Below are 19,555 nucleotides of genomic sequence, written 5' to 3' on the forward strand. Positions count from 1 at the left end.
AACAAACAGCTATTAATGACTTATTTTCTGTTATGTGCTGTAATTAGGTCATGGATCCATATCTTGTTGACCTCCAGGACAGCCTAGACTGGAGGTTTCAACACCTGGAGATTCTGGGGGCCTTCAGTGTGTTGGGACCTCAGGCTGCGTTCTCTAGTGAGAGGATGAACACCTTTAACCTTTAACCTTTAACCTGACCCTCCTCTCCAGGCGCCAGAGGCTGCTGTACCTCTTACAAGCAACATGCTAGTTGGAGCATTCAAGGTATGGCATGAGTGTGACAATCTTTTGAAGAGAACATTTTAGGCCAGTGTTGCCCAACCCTTTTTCCTGTTGAACTACCACTCTGTTGGCTCTTCTTTAATGTTGTACATCTTTTTGTTTAATCATGTATTTCAGGGATTGGACCAGCTGACGGCAATATAACAATGACAAAGCTGGCCTCTCAGGGGTTGGACCAGCTGACGGCAATGACAAAGCTGGCCTCTCAGTTTGATGAGTTGGGGCAGCTCTATCCCTGCCTTAGCCAGCTGGCAGCAATCGCACTGACTATCCCAGTGTCTTCCGTTAATTGTGAGAGGGACTTCTCTGCAATGAAACGAGTAAGAACATTTAAATGTGAAAGTAGATCCTCTTTGTCCCTCTCCCTTCTTTTATTATTATCTCTGTTACTGCAGGTCAGAACAGACTTCAGGAACAGACTGCAGGGAAAGCATCTAACCACCTGCATGCGGCTCGCCATCAACGCCCCCCCCCCCCCATCAACGCCCCCCCACCCCCATCAACGGCCCTCCCATCAAGGAGCTCAATTAAAGGAGGGCGTTGGAAATCTTTTTCCAAAAGCCCAGAATAATAAAATGCTCTGAAAGTTTACAGCGTATGTCAGAACTAGGTTATCAGAACCTGGAAAGAGATTTCCAACACCCTCCTTTTGTGATGAACATTAATTAGTGGGCTCTAATTCATGTTCAGTAAAATGTTCCGCTGTTAATTTTGTCAAGAGGAACTTTTTCAGAAAGGTCTCTGTTGTGTTTCTTTAGATAGCTGCAGCACTCAACCTTAAATTGCATCCTGTATAGTATAATCATTTTTACCAATACGTTATTGAGCTCATTTCTGGGGGTGGAAATTATATTTTAGATATTTTATTTGAGTTTTTTTCCTTTTAAAAAGTCACCAGAAGCTTTTCAGTACTTATGCAGATATAGTTATATCTGTCTAATTATATAGCTGTCTAGTATATACAGTGAGGGAATACATGTAGGTAGAGGTGGTCTGTCTATACATGTACAGTGAGGGAAAAAAGTATTTGATCCCCTGCTGATTTTGTACGTTTGCCCACTGACAAAGACATGATCAGTCTATAATTTTAATGGTAGGTTTATTTGAACAGTGAGAGACAGAATAACAACAACAAAATCCAGAAAGACGCATGTCAAAAATGTTATAAATTGATTTGCATTTTAATGAGGGAAATAAGTATTTGACCCCTCTGCAAAACATGACTTAGTACTTGGTGGCAAAACACTTGTTGGCAATCACAGAGGTCAGACGTTTCTTGTAGTTGGCCACCAGGTTTGCACACATCTCAGGTGGGATTTTGTCCCACTCCTCTTTGCATATCTTCTCCAAGGCTGACGTTTGGCAACTCAAACCTTCAGCTCCCTCCACAGATTTTCTATGGGATTAAGGTCTGGAGACTGGCTAGGCCACTCCAGGACCTTAATGTGCTTCTTCTTGAGCCACTCCTTTGTTGCCTTGGCCGTGTGTTTTGGGTCATTGTCATGCTGGAATACCCATCCACGACCCATTTTCAATAACCTGGCTGAGGGAAGGAGGTTCTCACCCAAGATTTGACGGTACATGGCCCCGTCCATCGTCCCTTTGATGCGGTGAAGTTGTCCTGTCCCCTTAGCAGAAAAACACCCCCAAAAGCGTAATGTTTCCCACCTCCATGTTTGGACGGTGGGGATGGTGTTCTTGGGGTCATAGGCAGCATTCCTCCTCCTCCAAACACGCGGCGAGGTTGAGTTGATGCCAAAGAGCTCGATTTTGGTCTCATCTGACCACAACACTTTCACCCAGTTCTCCTCTGAATCATTCAGATGTTCATTGGCAAACTTCAGACGGGCATGTATATGTACTTTCTAGAGCAGGGGGACCTTGCGGGCGCTGCAGGATTTCAGTCCTTCACGGCGTAGTGTGTTACCAATTGTTTTCTTGGTGACGATGGTCCCAGCTGCCTTGAGATCATTGACAAGATCCTCCCGTGTAGTTCTGGGCTGATTCCTCACCGTTCTCATGATCATTGCAACTCCACGAGGTGAGATCTTGCATGGAGCCCCAGGCCGAGGGAGATTGACTCTGTTCAAACAAACCTACCATTAAAAATTATAGACTGATCATTTCTTTGTCAGTGCGCTCCAAAAAAGGGGTGCTGTGAGTTACGGGGCATTTCTTGGAAGGTCCGACAGACAAACGCATGTATGGCATATTCATTCAACTAGTCCATCCAAAAACACTTCCCAGAAGCTGTCAACAAGCTGAAAAATACTTGGATCCTTGGCAGAGAGGAGATGAGAGCTGCAGGGCCACCATGTTGTGCAACAATGAACAGCTTGTACGGCCAACAACGGAACATGCTGGAAAGAATTAACTTGCCTCCCAAACGGCACCCTTTTCCCATAGTGGACTTTGACCAGAGCCCATAGTGGGGCCTGGTGGCTACGGTGGAGAGATGAAACCCACAGGGCTCTGGTCAAAAGTAGTGCACTATGTAGGGGATAGGGTGCCATTTGGGACGTGTAGAATAAAGCTCCCCCCCGTTGTAGAATAATCCTGCACTGAATCAGCACCTTGTCCACTATGTCAGGCTGGAGTCACTTCAATACCACTCACTACTACCATACCCACCAGGAGTCACCTTCAATATCACTCACTACTACTATACCCACCAGGAGTCACCTTCAATACCACTCACTACTACCATACCCACCAGGAGTCACCTTCAATACCACTCACTACTACCATACCCACCAGGAGTCACCTTCAATACCACTCACTACTACCATACCCACCAGGAGTCACCTTCAATACCACTCACTACTACCATACCCACCAGGGATCACCTTCAATACCACTCACTATTACCATACCCACCAGGAGTCACCTTCAATACCACTCACTACTACCATACCCACCAGGAGTCACCTTCAATACCACTCACTACTACCATACCCACCAGGAGTCACCTTCAATACCACTCACTACTACCATACCCACCAGGAGTCACCTTCAATACCACTCACTACTACCATACCCACCAGGAGTCACCTTCAATACCACTCACTACTACCATACCCACCAGGAGTTACCTTCAATACCACTCACTACTACCATACCCACCAGGAGTCACCTTCAATACCACTCACTACTACCATACCCACCAGGAGTCACCTTCAATACCACTCACTACTACCATAACCACCAGGAGTCACCTTCAATACCACTCACTACTACCATACCCACCAGGAGTCACCTTCAATACCACTCACTACTACCATACCCCACCAGGAGTCACCTTCAATACCACTCACTACTACCATACCCACCAGGAGTCACCTTCAATAACACTCACTACTACCATACCCACCAGGAGTCACCTTCAATACCACTCACTACTACCATACCCACCAGGAGTCACCTTCAATACCACTCACTACTACCATACCCACCAGGAGTTACCTTCAATAACACTCACTACTACCATACCCACCAGGAGTCACCTTCAATAACACTCACTACTACCATACCCACCAGGAGTCACCTTCAATACCACTCACTACTACCATACCCACCAGGAGTCACCTCCAATACCACTCACTACTACCATACCCACCAGGAGTCACCTTCAATACCACTCACTACTACCATACCCACCAGGGATCACCTTCAATACCACTCACTACTACCATACCCACCAGGAGTCACCTTCAATACCACTCACTACTACCATACCCACCAGGAGTCACCTTCAATACCACTCACTACTACCATACCCACCAGGAGTCACCTTCAATACCACTCACTACTACCATACCCACCAGGAGTCACCTTCAATACCACTCACTACTACCATACCCACCAGGAGTCACCTTCAATAACACTCACTACTACCATACCCACCAGGAGTCACCTTCAATACCACTCACTACTACTATACCCACCAGGAGTCACCTTCAATAACACTCACTACTACCATACCCACCAGGAGTCACCTTCAATAACACTCACTACTACCATACCCACCAGGAGTCACCTTCAATACCACTCACTACTACCATACCCACCAGGAGTCACCTCCAATACCACTCACTACTACCATACCCACCAGGAGTCACCTTCAATACCACTCACTACTACCATACCCACCAGGGATCACCTTCAATACCACTCACTACTACCATACCCACCAGGAGTCACCTTCAATACCACTCACTACTACCATACCCACCAGGAGTCACCTTCAATACCACTCACTACTACCATACCCACCAGGAGCCACCTTCAATACCACTCACTACTACCATACCCACCAGGAGTCACCTTCAATACCACTCACTATTACCATACCCACCAGGGGTCACCTTCAATACCACTCACTACTACCATACCCACCAGGAGTCACCTTCAATACCACTCACTACTACCATACCCACCAGGAGTCACCTTCAATATCACTCACTACTACCATACCCACCAGGAGACACCTTCAATACCACTCACTACTACCATACCCACCAGGAGTCACCTTCAATACCACTCACTATTACCATACCCACCAGGAGTCACCTTCAATACCACTCACTACTACCATACCCACCAGGAGTCACCTCCAATACCACTCACTACTACCATACCCACCAGGAGTCACCTTCAATACCACTCACTACTACCATACCCACCAGGAGTCACCTTCAATACCACTCACTACTACCATACCCACCAGGAGTCACCTTCAATACCACTCACTACTACCATACCCACCAGGAGTCACCTTCAATAACACTCACTACTACCATACCCACCAGGAGTCACCTCCAATACCACTCACTACTACCATACCCACCAGGAGTCACCTCCAATACCACTCACTACTACCATACCCACCAGGAGTCACCTCCAATACCACTCACTACTACCATACCCACCAGGGATCACCTTCAATACCACTCACTACTACCATACCCACCAGGAGTCACCTTCAATACCACTCACTACTACCATACCCACCAGGAGGCACCTTCAATACCACTCACTACTACCATACCCACCAGGGATCACCTTCAATACCACTCACTACTACCATACCCACCAGGAGTCACCTTCAATACCACTCACTACTACCATACCCACCAGGAGTCACCTTCAATACCTCTCACTACTACCATACCCACCAGGAGTCACCTTCAATACCACTCACTACTACCATACCCACCAGGAGACACCTTCAATACCACTCACTACTACCATACCCACCAGGAGACACCTTCAATACCACTCACTACTACCATACCCACCAGGAGTCACCTTCAATACCACTCACTACTACCATACCCACCAGGAGTCACCTTCAATACCACTCACTACTACCATACCCACCAGGAGTCACCTTCAATACCACTCACTACTACCATACCCACCAGGGATCACCTTCAATACCACTCACTACTACCATACCCACCAGGAGTCACCTTCAATACCACTCACTACTACCATACCCACCAGGAGTCACCTTCAATACCACTCACTACTACCATACCCACCAGGAGTCACCTTCAATACCACTCACTACTACCATACCCACCAGGAGTCACCTTCAATACCACTCACTACTACCATACCCACCAGGGATCACCTTCAATACCACTCACTACTACCATACCCACCAGGAGTCACCTTCAATACCACTCACTACTACCATACCCACCAGGAGTCACCTCAATACCACTCACTACTACCATACCCACCAGGAGTCACCTTCAATACCACTCACTACTACCATACCCACCAGGAGTCACCTTCAATACCACTCACTACTACCATACCCACCAGGAGTCACCTTCAATACCACTCACTACTACCATACCCACCAGGGATCACCTTCAATACCACTCACTACTACCATACCCACCAGGGATCACCTTCAATACCACTCACTACTACCATACCCACCAGGAGTCACCTTCAATACCACTCACTACTACCATACCCACCAGGAGTCACCTCAATACCACTCACTACTACCATACCCACCAGGAGTCACCTTCAATACCACTCACTACTACCATACCCACCAGGAGTCACCTTCAATACCACTCACTACTACCATACCCACCAGGAGTCACCTTCAATACCACTCACTACTACCATACCCACCAGGGATCACCTTCAATACCACTCACTACTACCATACCCACCAGGAGTCACCTTCAATACCACTCACTACTACCATACCCACCAGGAGTTACCTTCAATACCACTCACTACTACCATACCCACCAGGAGTCACCTCCAATACCACTCACTACTACCATACCCACCAGGAGTCACCTCAATACCACTCACTACTACCATACCCACCAGGAGTCACCTTCAATACCACTCACTACTACCATACCCACCAGGAGTCACCTTCAATACCACTCACTACTACCATACCCACCAGGAGTTACCTTCAATACCACTCACTACTACCATACCCACCAGGAGTCACCTTCAATACCACTCACTACTACCATACCCACCAGGAGTCACCTTCAATACCACTCACTACTACCATACCCACCAGGGATCACCTTCAATACCACTCACTACTACCATACCCACCAGGAGTCACCTTCAATACCACTCACTACTACCATACCCACCAGGAGTCACCTTCAATACCACTCACTACTACCATACCCACCAGGGATCACCTTCAATACCACTCACTACTACCATACCCACCAGGAGTCACCTTCAATACCACTCACTACTACCATACCCACCAGGAGTTACCTTCAATACCACTCACTACTACCACACCCACCAGGAGTCACCTTCAATAACACTCACTACTACCACACCCACCAGGAGTCACCTTCAATACCACTCACTACTACCATACCCACCAGGAGTCACCTTCAATACCACTCACTACTACCATACCCACCAGGAGTTACCTTCAATACCACTCACTACTACCATACCCACCAGGAGTCACCTTCAATACCACTCACTACTACCATACCCACCAGGAGTCACCTTCAATATCACTCACTACTACCATACCCACCAGGAGTCACCTTCAATACCACTCACTACTACCATACCCACCAGGAGTTACCTTCAATACCACTCACTACTACCATACCCACCAGGAGTCACCTTCAATACCACTCACTACTACCATACCCACCAGGGATCACCTTCAATACCACTCACTACTACCATACCCACCAGGAGTCACCTTCAATACCACTCACTACTACCATACCCACCAGGAGTCACCTTCAATACCACTCACTACTACCATACCCACCAGGGGTTACCTTGGCAATGACATGACTATGTTCCTACACTAGTTGGGCATGAGGGAAATTAATTCATCAACACTAATATGTTGCTTGAAATGGGATACAACGAACAGGTTACCAGTACCACTCTGCTTTCTGCTCCAATGTGAGAGCTGACAATCATACTTCCCAAAACAAACAATATTTCACACTAAATCAGTACCTAAAGCGGTTGTACTCACAGTGTCTGATGCTTTCATCATGCATGACACACACTGTGTTGGACTGCCCCCAATCACATATCCAAATGTCAGACCCATCACTCAATGCCAATAAGCAAAACACTTGTAATAAAACTTGGTCCTCTGTAGCTCAGCTGGTAGAGCACGGCGCTTGTAACGCCAGGGTAGTGGGTTCGATCCCCGGGACCACCCATACGTAAAAATGTATGCACACATTACTGTAAGTCGCTTTGGATAAAAGCGTCTGCTAAATGGCATATTATTATTATATTATTAAAACCTAATCTTCAACCTCCTCTGCTCACATCAGACACCAACAATAATATATGCCATTTAGCAGACGCTTTTATCCAAAGCAACTTAGTCATGAGTGCATACATTTTATGTATGGGTGGCCCCAGGAACAAGCAACTCTCTGAAAAAAACCCTGTAGATGGGCAACAGTCTGCAGAGATGGTTACCATAGCAACAAGAGGAGAGGCTGTCACAACACAAAAGTCAAGGGAAACAGCGGCACAGCTTTGCTCCATTGAGACAAAGTGGAGAGAAATGCAGGGCAATTCCCCAAATCCTTCCCACAAATAGCACCGTTTTGGTTGTGTGGAGTGTTTGAAGTAGTTGCACAGAATAAATCAGCAAGCATGGAGTAGGGCAAATTATTCATATTAACAGCATACATTTCCATACAGTGCAAAAAGGCTTTTACTTCATGAAAATCACTCATCCAGCGATTTACATCCCTGCATCAATTTCTAACTTCAAATATAGTCCAAGGGCCACCCACCCACCAATCATTTTATGAATATGAACACTGTGGTGCAAAACTTGTAAAAGTTGCACATTAATTAAATATATATATTTTTTAAAGGTACAATTTCAAAATCAATGCATTTTGGGTAATTTCCCATAGCAACATTATGAGGTTTCCACGTTAGCCTAAATCATGGTTACAATTGCTACACACGTTCCATTGTCCATGTATGCAGAAAGCAACGTATGTATCGGACCGGAGGAATCCCCAAATAATACAAGAAGCTGTTTAAAAGGTGCTAAATGGATTGTTCTCAGATGCCAGAACGGAGCTTTACGTAGCTTGCAGAACCTTGAATGTTTTGAGAGCTGTGTTTTCTAGCAAACATTGTGCTGTCTTTAGTTTGGCTAGCAGGCAAAAGCAATGAGGCCCTTGTAGGCTAAATACAGCTGCCAAAAACGTATTCTATTAACTGAGAAAACCACTGCACATGTTTAAAACATATTTCCTTGTTTCGGGGTTCATCTGGATCAGTGAAGGACCGGTAACGTGTTCCTTGAGCTTATGCAAGGGTGAACACCAAACGCACAAACAGTTCTGTGTGCGACAAAAGTAACCAACGTGAAACAGCAACGTCGGAGCTAGGGCTGGCACAATTACCCTATAATCCTGTAGTTATGGATGAAGACCATCATGAAAATAAAATGTCATAACCGTAATTAAAATAAATAATAATAATAATAATAATAATAATAATGCAACAAACAACTGACTTAAGACGGGACGGCCGGTCATTCTTGTGGTTGAGTCAGACAGTCATGACTCCTAATGTGATGAAACTGTTGCGTCTAGCTGAAACCATAGAAATAGAATGAATAGAACAGGCTCGGAACCTCTAACCCTGACAATTTGACTGGTGAACTCGTAGGGACACTGGTAACGGCTGCCTGGTGTTTGACTGGTGAACTCGTAGGGACACTGGTAACGGCTGCCTGGTGTTTGACTGGTGAACTCGTAGGGACACTGGTAACGGCTGCCTGGTGTTTGACTGGTGAACTCGTAGGGACACTGGTAACGGCTGCCTGGTGTTTGACTGGTGAACTCGTAGGGACACTGGTAACGGCTGCCTGGTGTTTGACTGGTGAACTCGTAGGGACACTGGTAACGGCTGCCTGGTGTTGTGATGCAACAATTTCCATGGTAATGTTCATTCAAATGATGTTAACTGATGTGGCTCATGCAATGGAGTGTATTTTTTTGTAATGTCAGTTGAATCAACAAATCACAGCACATATTGATGGAACACTTCCTGCTTTGCTCCTATGGGTACACTTGCAATGGCCACCAGTCCAACAATTATTTCATCATTGACTTGAATGGGGACACCCGTTCTATTAATTATAAATTCTATGGCAGAACATGCAGCCAGGAGCGGACGAGAGGAGAAAGTGTCCACAAAAATAAAGTATAAAAAGGAGACCTTGTTGCCCTAGTCCGAACGTTGCTAGGGGAAATCACCCAAGATCTGCGGGGATTGATGCTAAACATCGTAACTTTGATCAAAGATTAAAAATGAACGTGCAACTTTTACAAAGTTGAATCAGACAGTGTTCATGTTCATAACATTATCTATATAATGTCGTTAAATTTGGCAGTTTAGTTCCGTTTGATGGGGATGGGTGGCCCTTGGACTAATACAGACGGGTGGCCCTTGGACTAATACAGTGTGATGGGTGGCCCTTGGACTAATACAGTGTGATGGGTGGCCCTTGGACTAATACAGACGGGTGGCCCTTGGACTAATACAGTGTGATGGGTGGCCCTTGGACTAATACAGTGTGATGGGTGGCCCTTGGACTAATACAGTGTGATGGGTGGCCCTTGGACTAATACAGTTTGATGGGTGGCCCTTGGACTAATACAGTGTGATGGGTGGCCCTTGGACTAATACAGTGTGATGGGTGGCCCTTGGACTAATACAGACGGGTGGCCCTTGGACTAATACAGTTTGATGGGTGGCCCTTGGACTAATACAGTTTGATGGGTGGCCCTTGGACTAATACAGTGTGATGGGTGGCCCTTGGACTAATACAGTGTGATGGGTGGCCCTTGGACTAATACAGTTTGATGGGTGGCCCTTGGACTAATACAGTGTGATGGGTGGCCCTTAGACTAATACAGTGTGATGGGTGGCCCTTGGACTAATACAGACGGGTGGCCCTTGGACTAATACAGTGTGATGGGTGGCCCTTGGACTAATACAGTGTGATGGGTGGCCCTTGGACTAATACAGTGTGATGGGTGGCCCTTGGACTAATACAGTTTGATGGGTGGCCCTTGGACTAATACAGTGTGATGGGTGGCCCTTGGACTAATACAGTGTGATGGGTGTCCCTTGGACTAATACAGACGGGTGGCCCTTGGACTAATACAGTTTGATGGGTGGCCCTTGGACTAATACAGTTTGATGGGTGGCCCTTGGACTAACACAGTGTGATGGGTGGCCCTTGGACTAATACAGACGGGTGGCCCTTGGACTAATACAGTTTGATGGGTGGCCCTTGGACTAATACAGTTTGATGGGTGGCCCTTGGACTAATACAATTTGATGGGTGGCCCTTGGACTAATACAGTTTGATGGGTGGCCCTTGGACTAATACAGTGTGATGGGTGGCCCTTGGACTAATACAGACGGGTGGCCCTTGGACTAATACAGTTTGATGGGTGGCCCTTGGACTAATACAGTTTGATGGGTGGCCCTTGGACTAATACAGACGGGTGGCCCTTGGACTAATACAGTGTGATGGGTGGTCCTTGGACTAATACAGACGGGTGGCCCTTGGACTAATACAGTGTGATGGGTGGCCCTTGGACTAATACAGACGGGTGGCCCTTGGACTAATACAGACGGGTGGCCCTTGGACTAATACAGTTTGATGGGTGGCCCTTGGACTAATACAGTTTGATGGGTGGCCCTTGGACTAATACAGTGTGATGGGTGGCCCTTGGACTAATACAGTTTGATGGGTGGCCCTTGGACTAATACAGTGTGATGGGTGGCCCTTGGACTAATACAGACGGATGGCCCTTGGACTAATACAGTGTGATGGGTGGCCCTTGGACTAATACAGTTTGATGGGTGGCCCTTGGACTAATACAGTGTGATGGGTGGCCCTTGGACTAATACAGTGTGATGGGTGGCCCTTGGACTAATACAGTTTGATGGGTGGCCCTTGGACTAATACAGTGTGATGGGTGGCCCTTGGACTAATACAGTGTGATGGGTGGCCCTTGGACTAATACAGTGTGATGGGTGGCCCTTGGACTAATACAGTGTGATGGGTGGCCCTTGGACTAATACAGTGTGATGGGTGGCCCTTGGACTAATACAGTGTGATGGGTGGCCCTTGGACTAATACAGTGTGATGGGTGGCCCTTGGACTAATACAGTGTGATGGGTGGCCCTTGGACTAATACAGTGTGATGGGTGGCCCTTGGACTAATACAGTTTGATGGGTGGCCCTTGGACTAATACAGTGTGATGGGTGGCCCTTGGACTAATACAGTGTGATGGGTGGCCCTTGGACTAATACAGTGTGATGGGTGGCCCTTGGACTAATACAGTGTGATGGGTGGCCCTTGGACTAATACAGTTTGATGGGTGGCCCTTGGACTAATACAGTGTGATGGGTGGCCCTTGGACTAATACAGTGTGATGGGTGGCCCTTGGACTAATACAGTGTGATGGGTGGCCCTTGGACTAATACAGTTTGATGGGTGGCCCTTGGACTAATACAGACGGGTGGCCCTTGGACTATTACAGTTTGATGGGTGGCCCTTGGACTAATACAGTGTGATGGGTGGCCCTTGGACTAATACAGTTTGATGGGTGGCCCTTGGACTAATACAGTGTGATGGGTGGCCCTTGGACTAATACAGTTTGATGGGTGGCCCTTGGACTAATACAGTTTGATGGGTGGCCCTTGGACTAATACAGACGGACACAAAAGGTCCCTTTAGACATGAACATCTGGGAGGAAATGGCACATCTCAAAAGTAAATAGGAGTAGAAGTAACATATAAATCATGTGTAAAGTACGGGAATGCATTACCTTCATCTCGATCCCAGTCCTCTAGGCTCCTCTTGAGTGACCAGCGTAATGATTCTGTGGCTGGAAATGAAGTTGTGAAACAATGTCAGTCAGGCCTAATCGGAGGTCAGTTCATGGCACCATTTGGCCTGACTTCCATGACTCTGTACTAGTGCTGAGCGATTAACAGACATGTCGGTTATTTTTCCTTTTTTAAACAACTAATTGACCGACGTCGGTTCAATTATTTAATAATAATAATAATAATAATAAGCCATTTAGCAGACGCTTTTATCCAAAGCGACTTACAGTCATGTGTGCATACATTTTTACGTATGGGTGGTCCCGGGGATCGAACCCACTACCCTGGTGTTACAAGCGCCATGCTCTACCAATTGAGCTACAGAGGACCACATAATTCCATTTTTTTCTGTGAGCTCAATGCAGTTTCTCTAGAGATGAATCAGCTCAAGCCCGAACTGGGTGATGTAGTAGAGAGTTGTAGTTCCCAACAGGCCAATATTCTACATAGTTTAGCGCATAAAACGTGGTAATTAACTACAATGACCATAATCCATTGTGTGCCTACTTATCCAGTCTACAGCACTGTGTGGGGCAGACAGAGAGAGGGATAGAGAGCAGTTGCTTCGCGAGGCATCGCTACCTGAAAATACATGATCCAAGTGATTGATAGTTGGCATTCAGCAGTCAAAAGTATGCCTTATTTACTTTGAATTACTAAAATAGTGATTTAGTCAGACAGCATAGGCAGCAGCTACAGTGGGGGAAAAAAGTATTTAGTCAGCCACCAATTGTGCAAGTTCTCCCACTTAAAAAGATGAGAGTGGCCTGTAATTTTCATCATAGGTACACGTCAACTATGACAGACAAATTTAGGAAAAAAAATCCTGAAAATCACATTGTAGGATTTTTTATGAATTTATTTGCAAATTATGGTGGAAAATAAGTATTGGGTCACCTACAAACAAGCAAGATTTCTGTCTCTCACAGACCTGTAACTTCTTCTTTAAGAGGTTCCTCTGTCCTCCACTCGTTACCTGTATTAATGGCACCTGTTTGAACTTGTTATCAGTATAAAAGACACCTGTCCACAACCTCAAACAGTCACACTCCAAACTCCACTATGGCCAAGACCAGAGAGCTGTCAAAGGACACCAGAAACAAAATTGTAGACCTGCACCAGGCTGGGAAGACTGAATCTGCAATAGGTAAGCAGCTTGGTTTGAAGAAATCAACTGTGGGAGCAATTATTAGGAAATGGAAGACATACAATACCACTGATAATCTCCCTCGATCTGGGGCTCCACGCAAGATCTCACCCCGTGGGGTCAAAATGATCACAAGAACGGCGAGCAAAAATCCCAGAACCACACGGGGGGGACCTAGTGAATGAACTGCAGAGAGCTGGGACCAAATTCTACCATCAGTAACACACTACGCCGCCAGGGACTCAAATCCTGCAGTGCCAGACGTGTCCCCTTGCTTAAGCCAGTACATGTCCAGGCCCGTCTGAAGTTTGCTAGAGTGCATTTGGATGATCCAGAAGAGGATTGGGAAAATGTCATATGGTCAGATGAAACCAAAATATAACTTTTTGGTAAAAACTCAACTCGTCGTGTTTGGAGGACAAACAATGCTGAGTTGCATCCAAAGAACACCATACCTACTGTGAAGCATGGGGGTGGAAACATCATGCTTTGGGGCTGTTTTTCTGCAAAGGGACCAGGACGACTGATCCGTGTAAAGGAAAGAATGAATGGGGCCATGTATCGTGAGATTTTGAGTGAAAACCTCCTTCCATCAGCAAGGGCATTGAAGATGAAACATGGCTGGGTCTTTCAGCATGACAATGATCCCAAACACACCGCCGGGCAACGAAGGAGTGGCTTCAGAAGAAGCATTTCAAGGTCCTGGAGTGGCCTAGCCAGTCTCCAGATCTCAACCCCATAGAAAATCTTTGGAGGGAGTTGAAAGTCCGTGTTACCCAGCGACAGCCCCAAAACATCACTGCTCTAGAGGAGATCTGCATGGAGGAATGGGCCAAAATACCAGCAACAGTGTGTGAAAACCTTGTGAAGACTTACAGAAAACGTTTGACCTGTGTCATTGCCAACAAAGGGTATATAACAAAGTATTGAGAAACTGTTGTTATTGACCAAATACTTATTTTCCACCATAATTTGCAAATAAATTCATTAAAAAATCCTACAATGTGATTTTCTGGATTTTTTCCCTCATTTTGTCTGTCATAGTTGATGTGTACCTATGATGAAAATTACAGGCCTCTCATCTTTTTAAGTGGGAGAACATGCACAATTGGTGGCTGACTAAATACTTTTTTCCCCCACTGTATATAGAGATGAGATGATGACTTGGAATAAAATAGACATTAAATAAAACAAATGTAATATACTCAACTGTAATATTTGATTAAAGTAAAGTAATGTGAATAACTGATGGTTAAGTGAAATTAGTAATGGGCAGTCACTACCATCATGGGACTTTCATTCATTGTTTTATTCTGTGTTTTTACAGCATCCAACCCACATAATGCATAGTGCATGTAATGTCTAAAACAATAATCAAAGCCAAAATCGAAAACAGTGATTTATTATTTTATAATAATCGAACAGAAACCGAACCGACCTCAAAAAGCACTAATCGCTCGGCACTATTGTGTACCCTAGCCTGAGTGCCAGTCTACGTGCCATCATGCCAAGTCCTTCACTTATTGTCATGCCAAACATTGTTTGCATGATGGCACAAGCAGACTGGCACTCAGGCTAGTATACAAAATGCTTCTTACATCAACATTAGGGTGTACATACACAACAATTATGAAGTTTAAAAAAATATCGTCATAATGGTCTTAATATATTCATTTTAGGAGAAGAGGGGTTTCAACTATAGTTTACCCAATAGCAGTTTAGCTTATCTTTCTATTTTCAGCTGAAGTGGGTCAAGTTGGTAATCATTTTACCAGAACGACATGGTCGGGAGGAGAAGCGTCATTTCCAAAAGTTTCCAGCGGTCAAATCCATTCATTTTTTACACAGGGTTGTCACCAAAGCTGTGTTGTATTCATTAGGTATGTCGTGGCTAATTTTTAAAATATGTTTTATACATTACAAGGTCAAAACATTAACAAAAATGACAATTATGACAATAACGTGGCTATTTGCATGACAATGATTCGTTACCCGAAATGCCATAATCATTACAACCCTAACAGTCACACAATCCACCTCCACATCAAGTCATCATACAGAGCTCTGGACTAGTCACAGGAGGGTCGCGATATCAGGGAATAGGGCGTTTTAGGTCTTCAATGGGACAATGTTGGCACAGTTACTTTGAAGTCTTGTTGTGAACCGTAGTAAGATGGTCGTTCCCATTAGAAGACGTTATAGACGTTTATGTAATGCCCTTGTCGAGTCTGCGTGTTTTCTATGGCGGCAGGCAGCCGACAGCATGACACCACACTAACCTCTCCCCTTATGGATGACAACTACACCCAACAGTCCGGACCGTTGAGGAAAAGTTACAAACGGTCGGAGAAGGAACTGAAAATCATGCAGTGAGGGATAAGTACAGTAACGTTGGGAGAACAGGTCAGCAGCAACGTCTCCTCTAGTCTGCTGTCTATCCTGGAATAAGTACAGCGATATGACGCCATTTCTGTAGCGGCCAGCCCCGTCTGCCACACAGCACAAACACTTTCAACAGGCGACCCAAAACGTGCACAAATAATCACATTCGGAAATATATATATAAAAGTCGGAATTCACCTGTGCTTCTCCGAATCATCTCTCTTCGATGTGACATTGTTCTTGGACATCGGGAACAAACTGCTTGCTTACTAGACGTCATTATTCCAGTAAGTGTCTCTCTCCACCGAGGCTCCGTAGACAAATAGTGCAATAAAACAAAGGTCCAAACCCTGACCAAGAACTGACACGAATCATTCTACTTCCATGAGAGCAAAGCACGGTAAAGTTATAGAAAGTAACACTGCTTGAAAACAGATTTATTCACTCAAGTCTGTGCGAGCAGGGATCTGTCGTGACGGTCGTGTACATCCGTTTGTGCCTCTCTGACAAAGAAACTAATTGACAACAAGGTCAAGCCCAATAAAGTAGTTTCAAACACTGAATTGTAAACAAATAATCCTCGCCAAGGAATAAATCATTGTTTAGGAGGCTGGATAGATTCATTCACCCCAGACAACACTGCTGGTCCAGTCATTGCCCCCACCAGCAAGCTGTCTCGACATGTCAATGCACAAATGAATAGCATGTCCAATATCTCCCTCGTCCTGCAACTTGCTGAACACTGCAGCTTGGATGGGTTAGTCTGTCGTTTCTGTTCTGCTCACTTCTTTTTGTCATTTTTGACAACGCAGGCAGGGGAAGCGTCTACCCGGAATTATCAGGCAACAAAAACGACGGAATCACGTCGCCGAGGTGGAACATCTCAATAACAATGTGTCAAGCAGCCACTAGAACGAGCGACTTATCGGATTCAACAGTCATTGTTTCTGAGCTAAAAAAAAATCAAAGCAACAAAATAAATGTAGCCTAGCTCAGATTGGCAACAGACTTGTTGTGAAACTCCAGAGACGTATTGGTTAGTCGACGCAAAGGCGAGGAACAATTTATGAATCGAAAATACTTCCATCACCATGAAGCCGTAGTCTTACGTAAGGACTAGCTCCGACTCCAAGCCAGCATTTTCTCCCTATCTGTTACCTATTTGATGCCTACCAAGCAGCCACACCACCCGAAAGTGTTCGTGTTTTAAATCCCACCACAACAGTCGGTTTCTAGCCCGGTAGAAAGTGATCCTCTCAGTACGATTATGAAACAAGTCCGGTTACATGGCAGGTTACAGTGAAAAACGTTAGCAAGCTGCATTGTTCAGCACGAAATAAAGTAAGAGATGTTGAAACGAGCAAATAGGTTACCTTAACTGTTACACTATTCATAAAATAAACTGATTCACCGGAGGAAATGTTATGTTAACGTGTGCATTTAAGAGTTACAATACCATGTTCATGATTGATGTTTCATTAATTACTCTAGCTTCATTTTGATCACAGTTCAATACGTGTTTTTCCTTCTTTCAGGCATCGAAATTCAATGTATTCAGTCGTTAAACGTTTCATCGTCCTAAGGCATGCAAAAGCACAATCCCTTACCTATGAAGTCAGTTTGAGAATGTTTTCTTTCGACGAAGGAAATATTCAGATGGATCCATAAAAATCATTTAATCCTACAATTGTCCAGGTTTTGCGTTTGTCCGCTGACCCCTGTTCTGTTTGATGTTGGGATGTGAATTCGACCAAGTCTTACACCGTATTCCGCTTTCTCTATGATGTTCTCTCCCCTTCTGAAAAGGACTGACGGATTCACCAAACCACCCACCGCCATCAATATGTTCGCTCATTGGACACCACATTGAGGTAGCCGCCCTTTAGCTTGTATGATTGGCTGGTTTTTTTATTCAATTTTTCCAATATATTTTAATGACGGCATTGGGTAGGTGGGAGATGTAGTCATACAGGAGTTATTTACACCTGCATAGGCAAGGAGAGTGACAAGAAAAGGAACGATGCAAAAAACGACAGCTCCCACAATTCCCACCGAGGCGGACTCGAAAATAGGTTGTCGAGTGCCCCACCTACTCCTGTGTGTGCTCTGTGAAGGAGCCATGGGGTTTATAGGCTTCACTTGTTACAACAGCCACCTACTCCTGTGTGTGCTCTGTGAAGGAGCCGTGGGGTTTATAGGTTACAACAGACACCTACTCCTGTGTGTGCTCTGTGAAGGAGCCATGGGGTTTATAGGCTTCACTTGTTACAACAGCCACCTTCTCCTGTGTGTGCTCTGTGAAGGAGCCATGGGGTTTAAAGGCTTCACTTGTTACAACAGCCACCTTCTCCTGTGTGTGCTCTGTGAAGGAGCCATGGGGTTTATAGGCTTCACTTGTTACAACAGCCACCTTCTCCTGTGTGTGCTCTGTGAAGGAGCCATGGGGTTTATAGGCTTCACTTGTTACAACAGCCACCTACTCCTGTGTGTGCTCTGTGAAGGAGCCGTGGGGTTTATAGGTTACAACAGACACCTACTCCTGTGTGTGCTCTGTGAAGGAGCCATGGGGTTTATAGGCTTCACTTGTTACAACAGCCACCTTCTCCTGTGTGTGCTCTGTGAAGGAGCCATGGGGTTTATAGGCTTCACTTGTTACAACAGCCACCTTCTCCTGTGTGTGCTCTGTGAAGGAGCCATGGGGTTTATAGGCTTCACTTGTTACAACAGCCACCTTCTCCTGTGTGTGCTCTGTGAAGGAGCCATGGGGTTTATAGGCTTCACTTGTTACAACAGCCACCTACTCCTGTGTGTGCTCTGTGAAGGAGCCGTGGGGTTTATAGGCTTCACTTGTTACAACAGCCACCTTCTCCTGTGTGTGCTCTGTGAAGGAGCCATGGGGTTTATAGGCTTCAACAGCCACCTTCTCCTGTGTGTGCTCTGTGAAGGAGCCATGGGGTTTATAGGCTTCAACAGCCACCTAGTCCTGTGTGTGCTCTGTGAAGGAGCCGTGGGGTTTATAGGTTACAACAGACACCTACTCCTGTGTGTGCTCTGTGAAGGAGCCGTGGGGTTTATAGGCTTCACTTTTCTGCAATATATCTTATTTTAATCTTATTTCAAACCTAACCACACTGCTAACAGTATGCTTAACCATAACCTTAAATGAAGACCAAAAAGGTAATTGTTTAATAGCCATTTTTTACTTTGTGGCTGTGGTAACTAACTAGTGACGACACGGTAGTAGCGGGTTAGCAGATCAAATCATCGGAGCTTCACAGCCTACTTTGCTCAGTGTATTGCC

The 19,555-nt window shown here is 45.5% G+C and overlaps 1 protein-coding gene across 2 annotated transcripts in view; it reads right to left on the reverse strand.

Moving 5' to 3' along the window:
- The window catches only part of LOC123483462 (AT-rich interactive domain-containing protein 4B-like), a 197,583-nt gene extending 179,544 nt beyond the window's left edge, over window positions 1–18,039 (reverse strand). Inside the window, exons 1-2 of one of the 2 annotated variants that reach the window (XM_045213533.1) lie at window positions 17,862–18,039; window positions 12,665–12,724 (exon numbers count right to left, since the gene is read on the reverse strand). In XM_045213533.1, coding sequence (XP_045069468.1) covers window positions 12,665–12,670 — 6 coding nt within the window. In that variant the 5' untranslated portion in view covers window positions 12,671–12,724; window positions 17,862–18,039. Of the gene's footprint in view, window positions 1–12,664; window positions 12,725–16,452; window positions 17,082–17,861 lie in introns of those variants that run through there. The other variant, XM_045213534.1, reaches the window with a different exon arrangement.
- Between the last annotated feature and the right edge of the window lie 1,516 nt (window positions 18,040–19,555).

The sequence above is a fragment of the Coregonus clupeaformis genome, unplaced genomic scaffold (assembly GCF_020615455.1).
Source record: "Coregonus clupeaformis isolate EN_2021a unplaced genomic scaffold, ASM2061545v1 scaf0122, whole genome shotgun sequence".
NCBI lineage: Eukaryota > Metazoa > Chordata > Actinopteri > Salmoniformes > Salmonidae > Coregonus > Coregonus clupeaformis.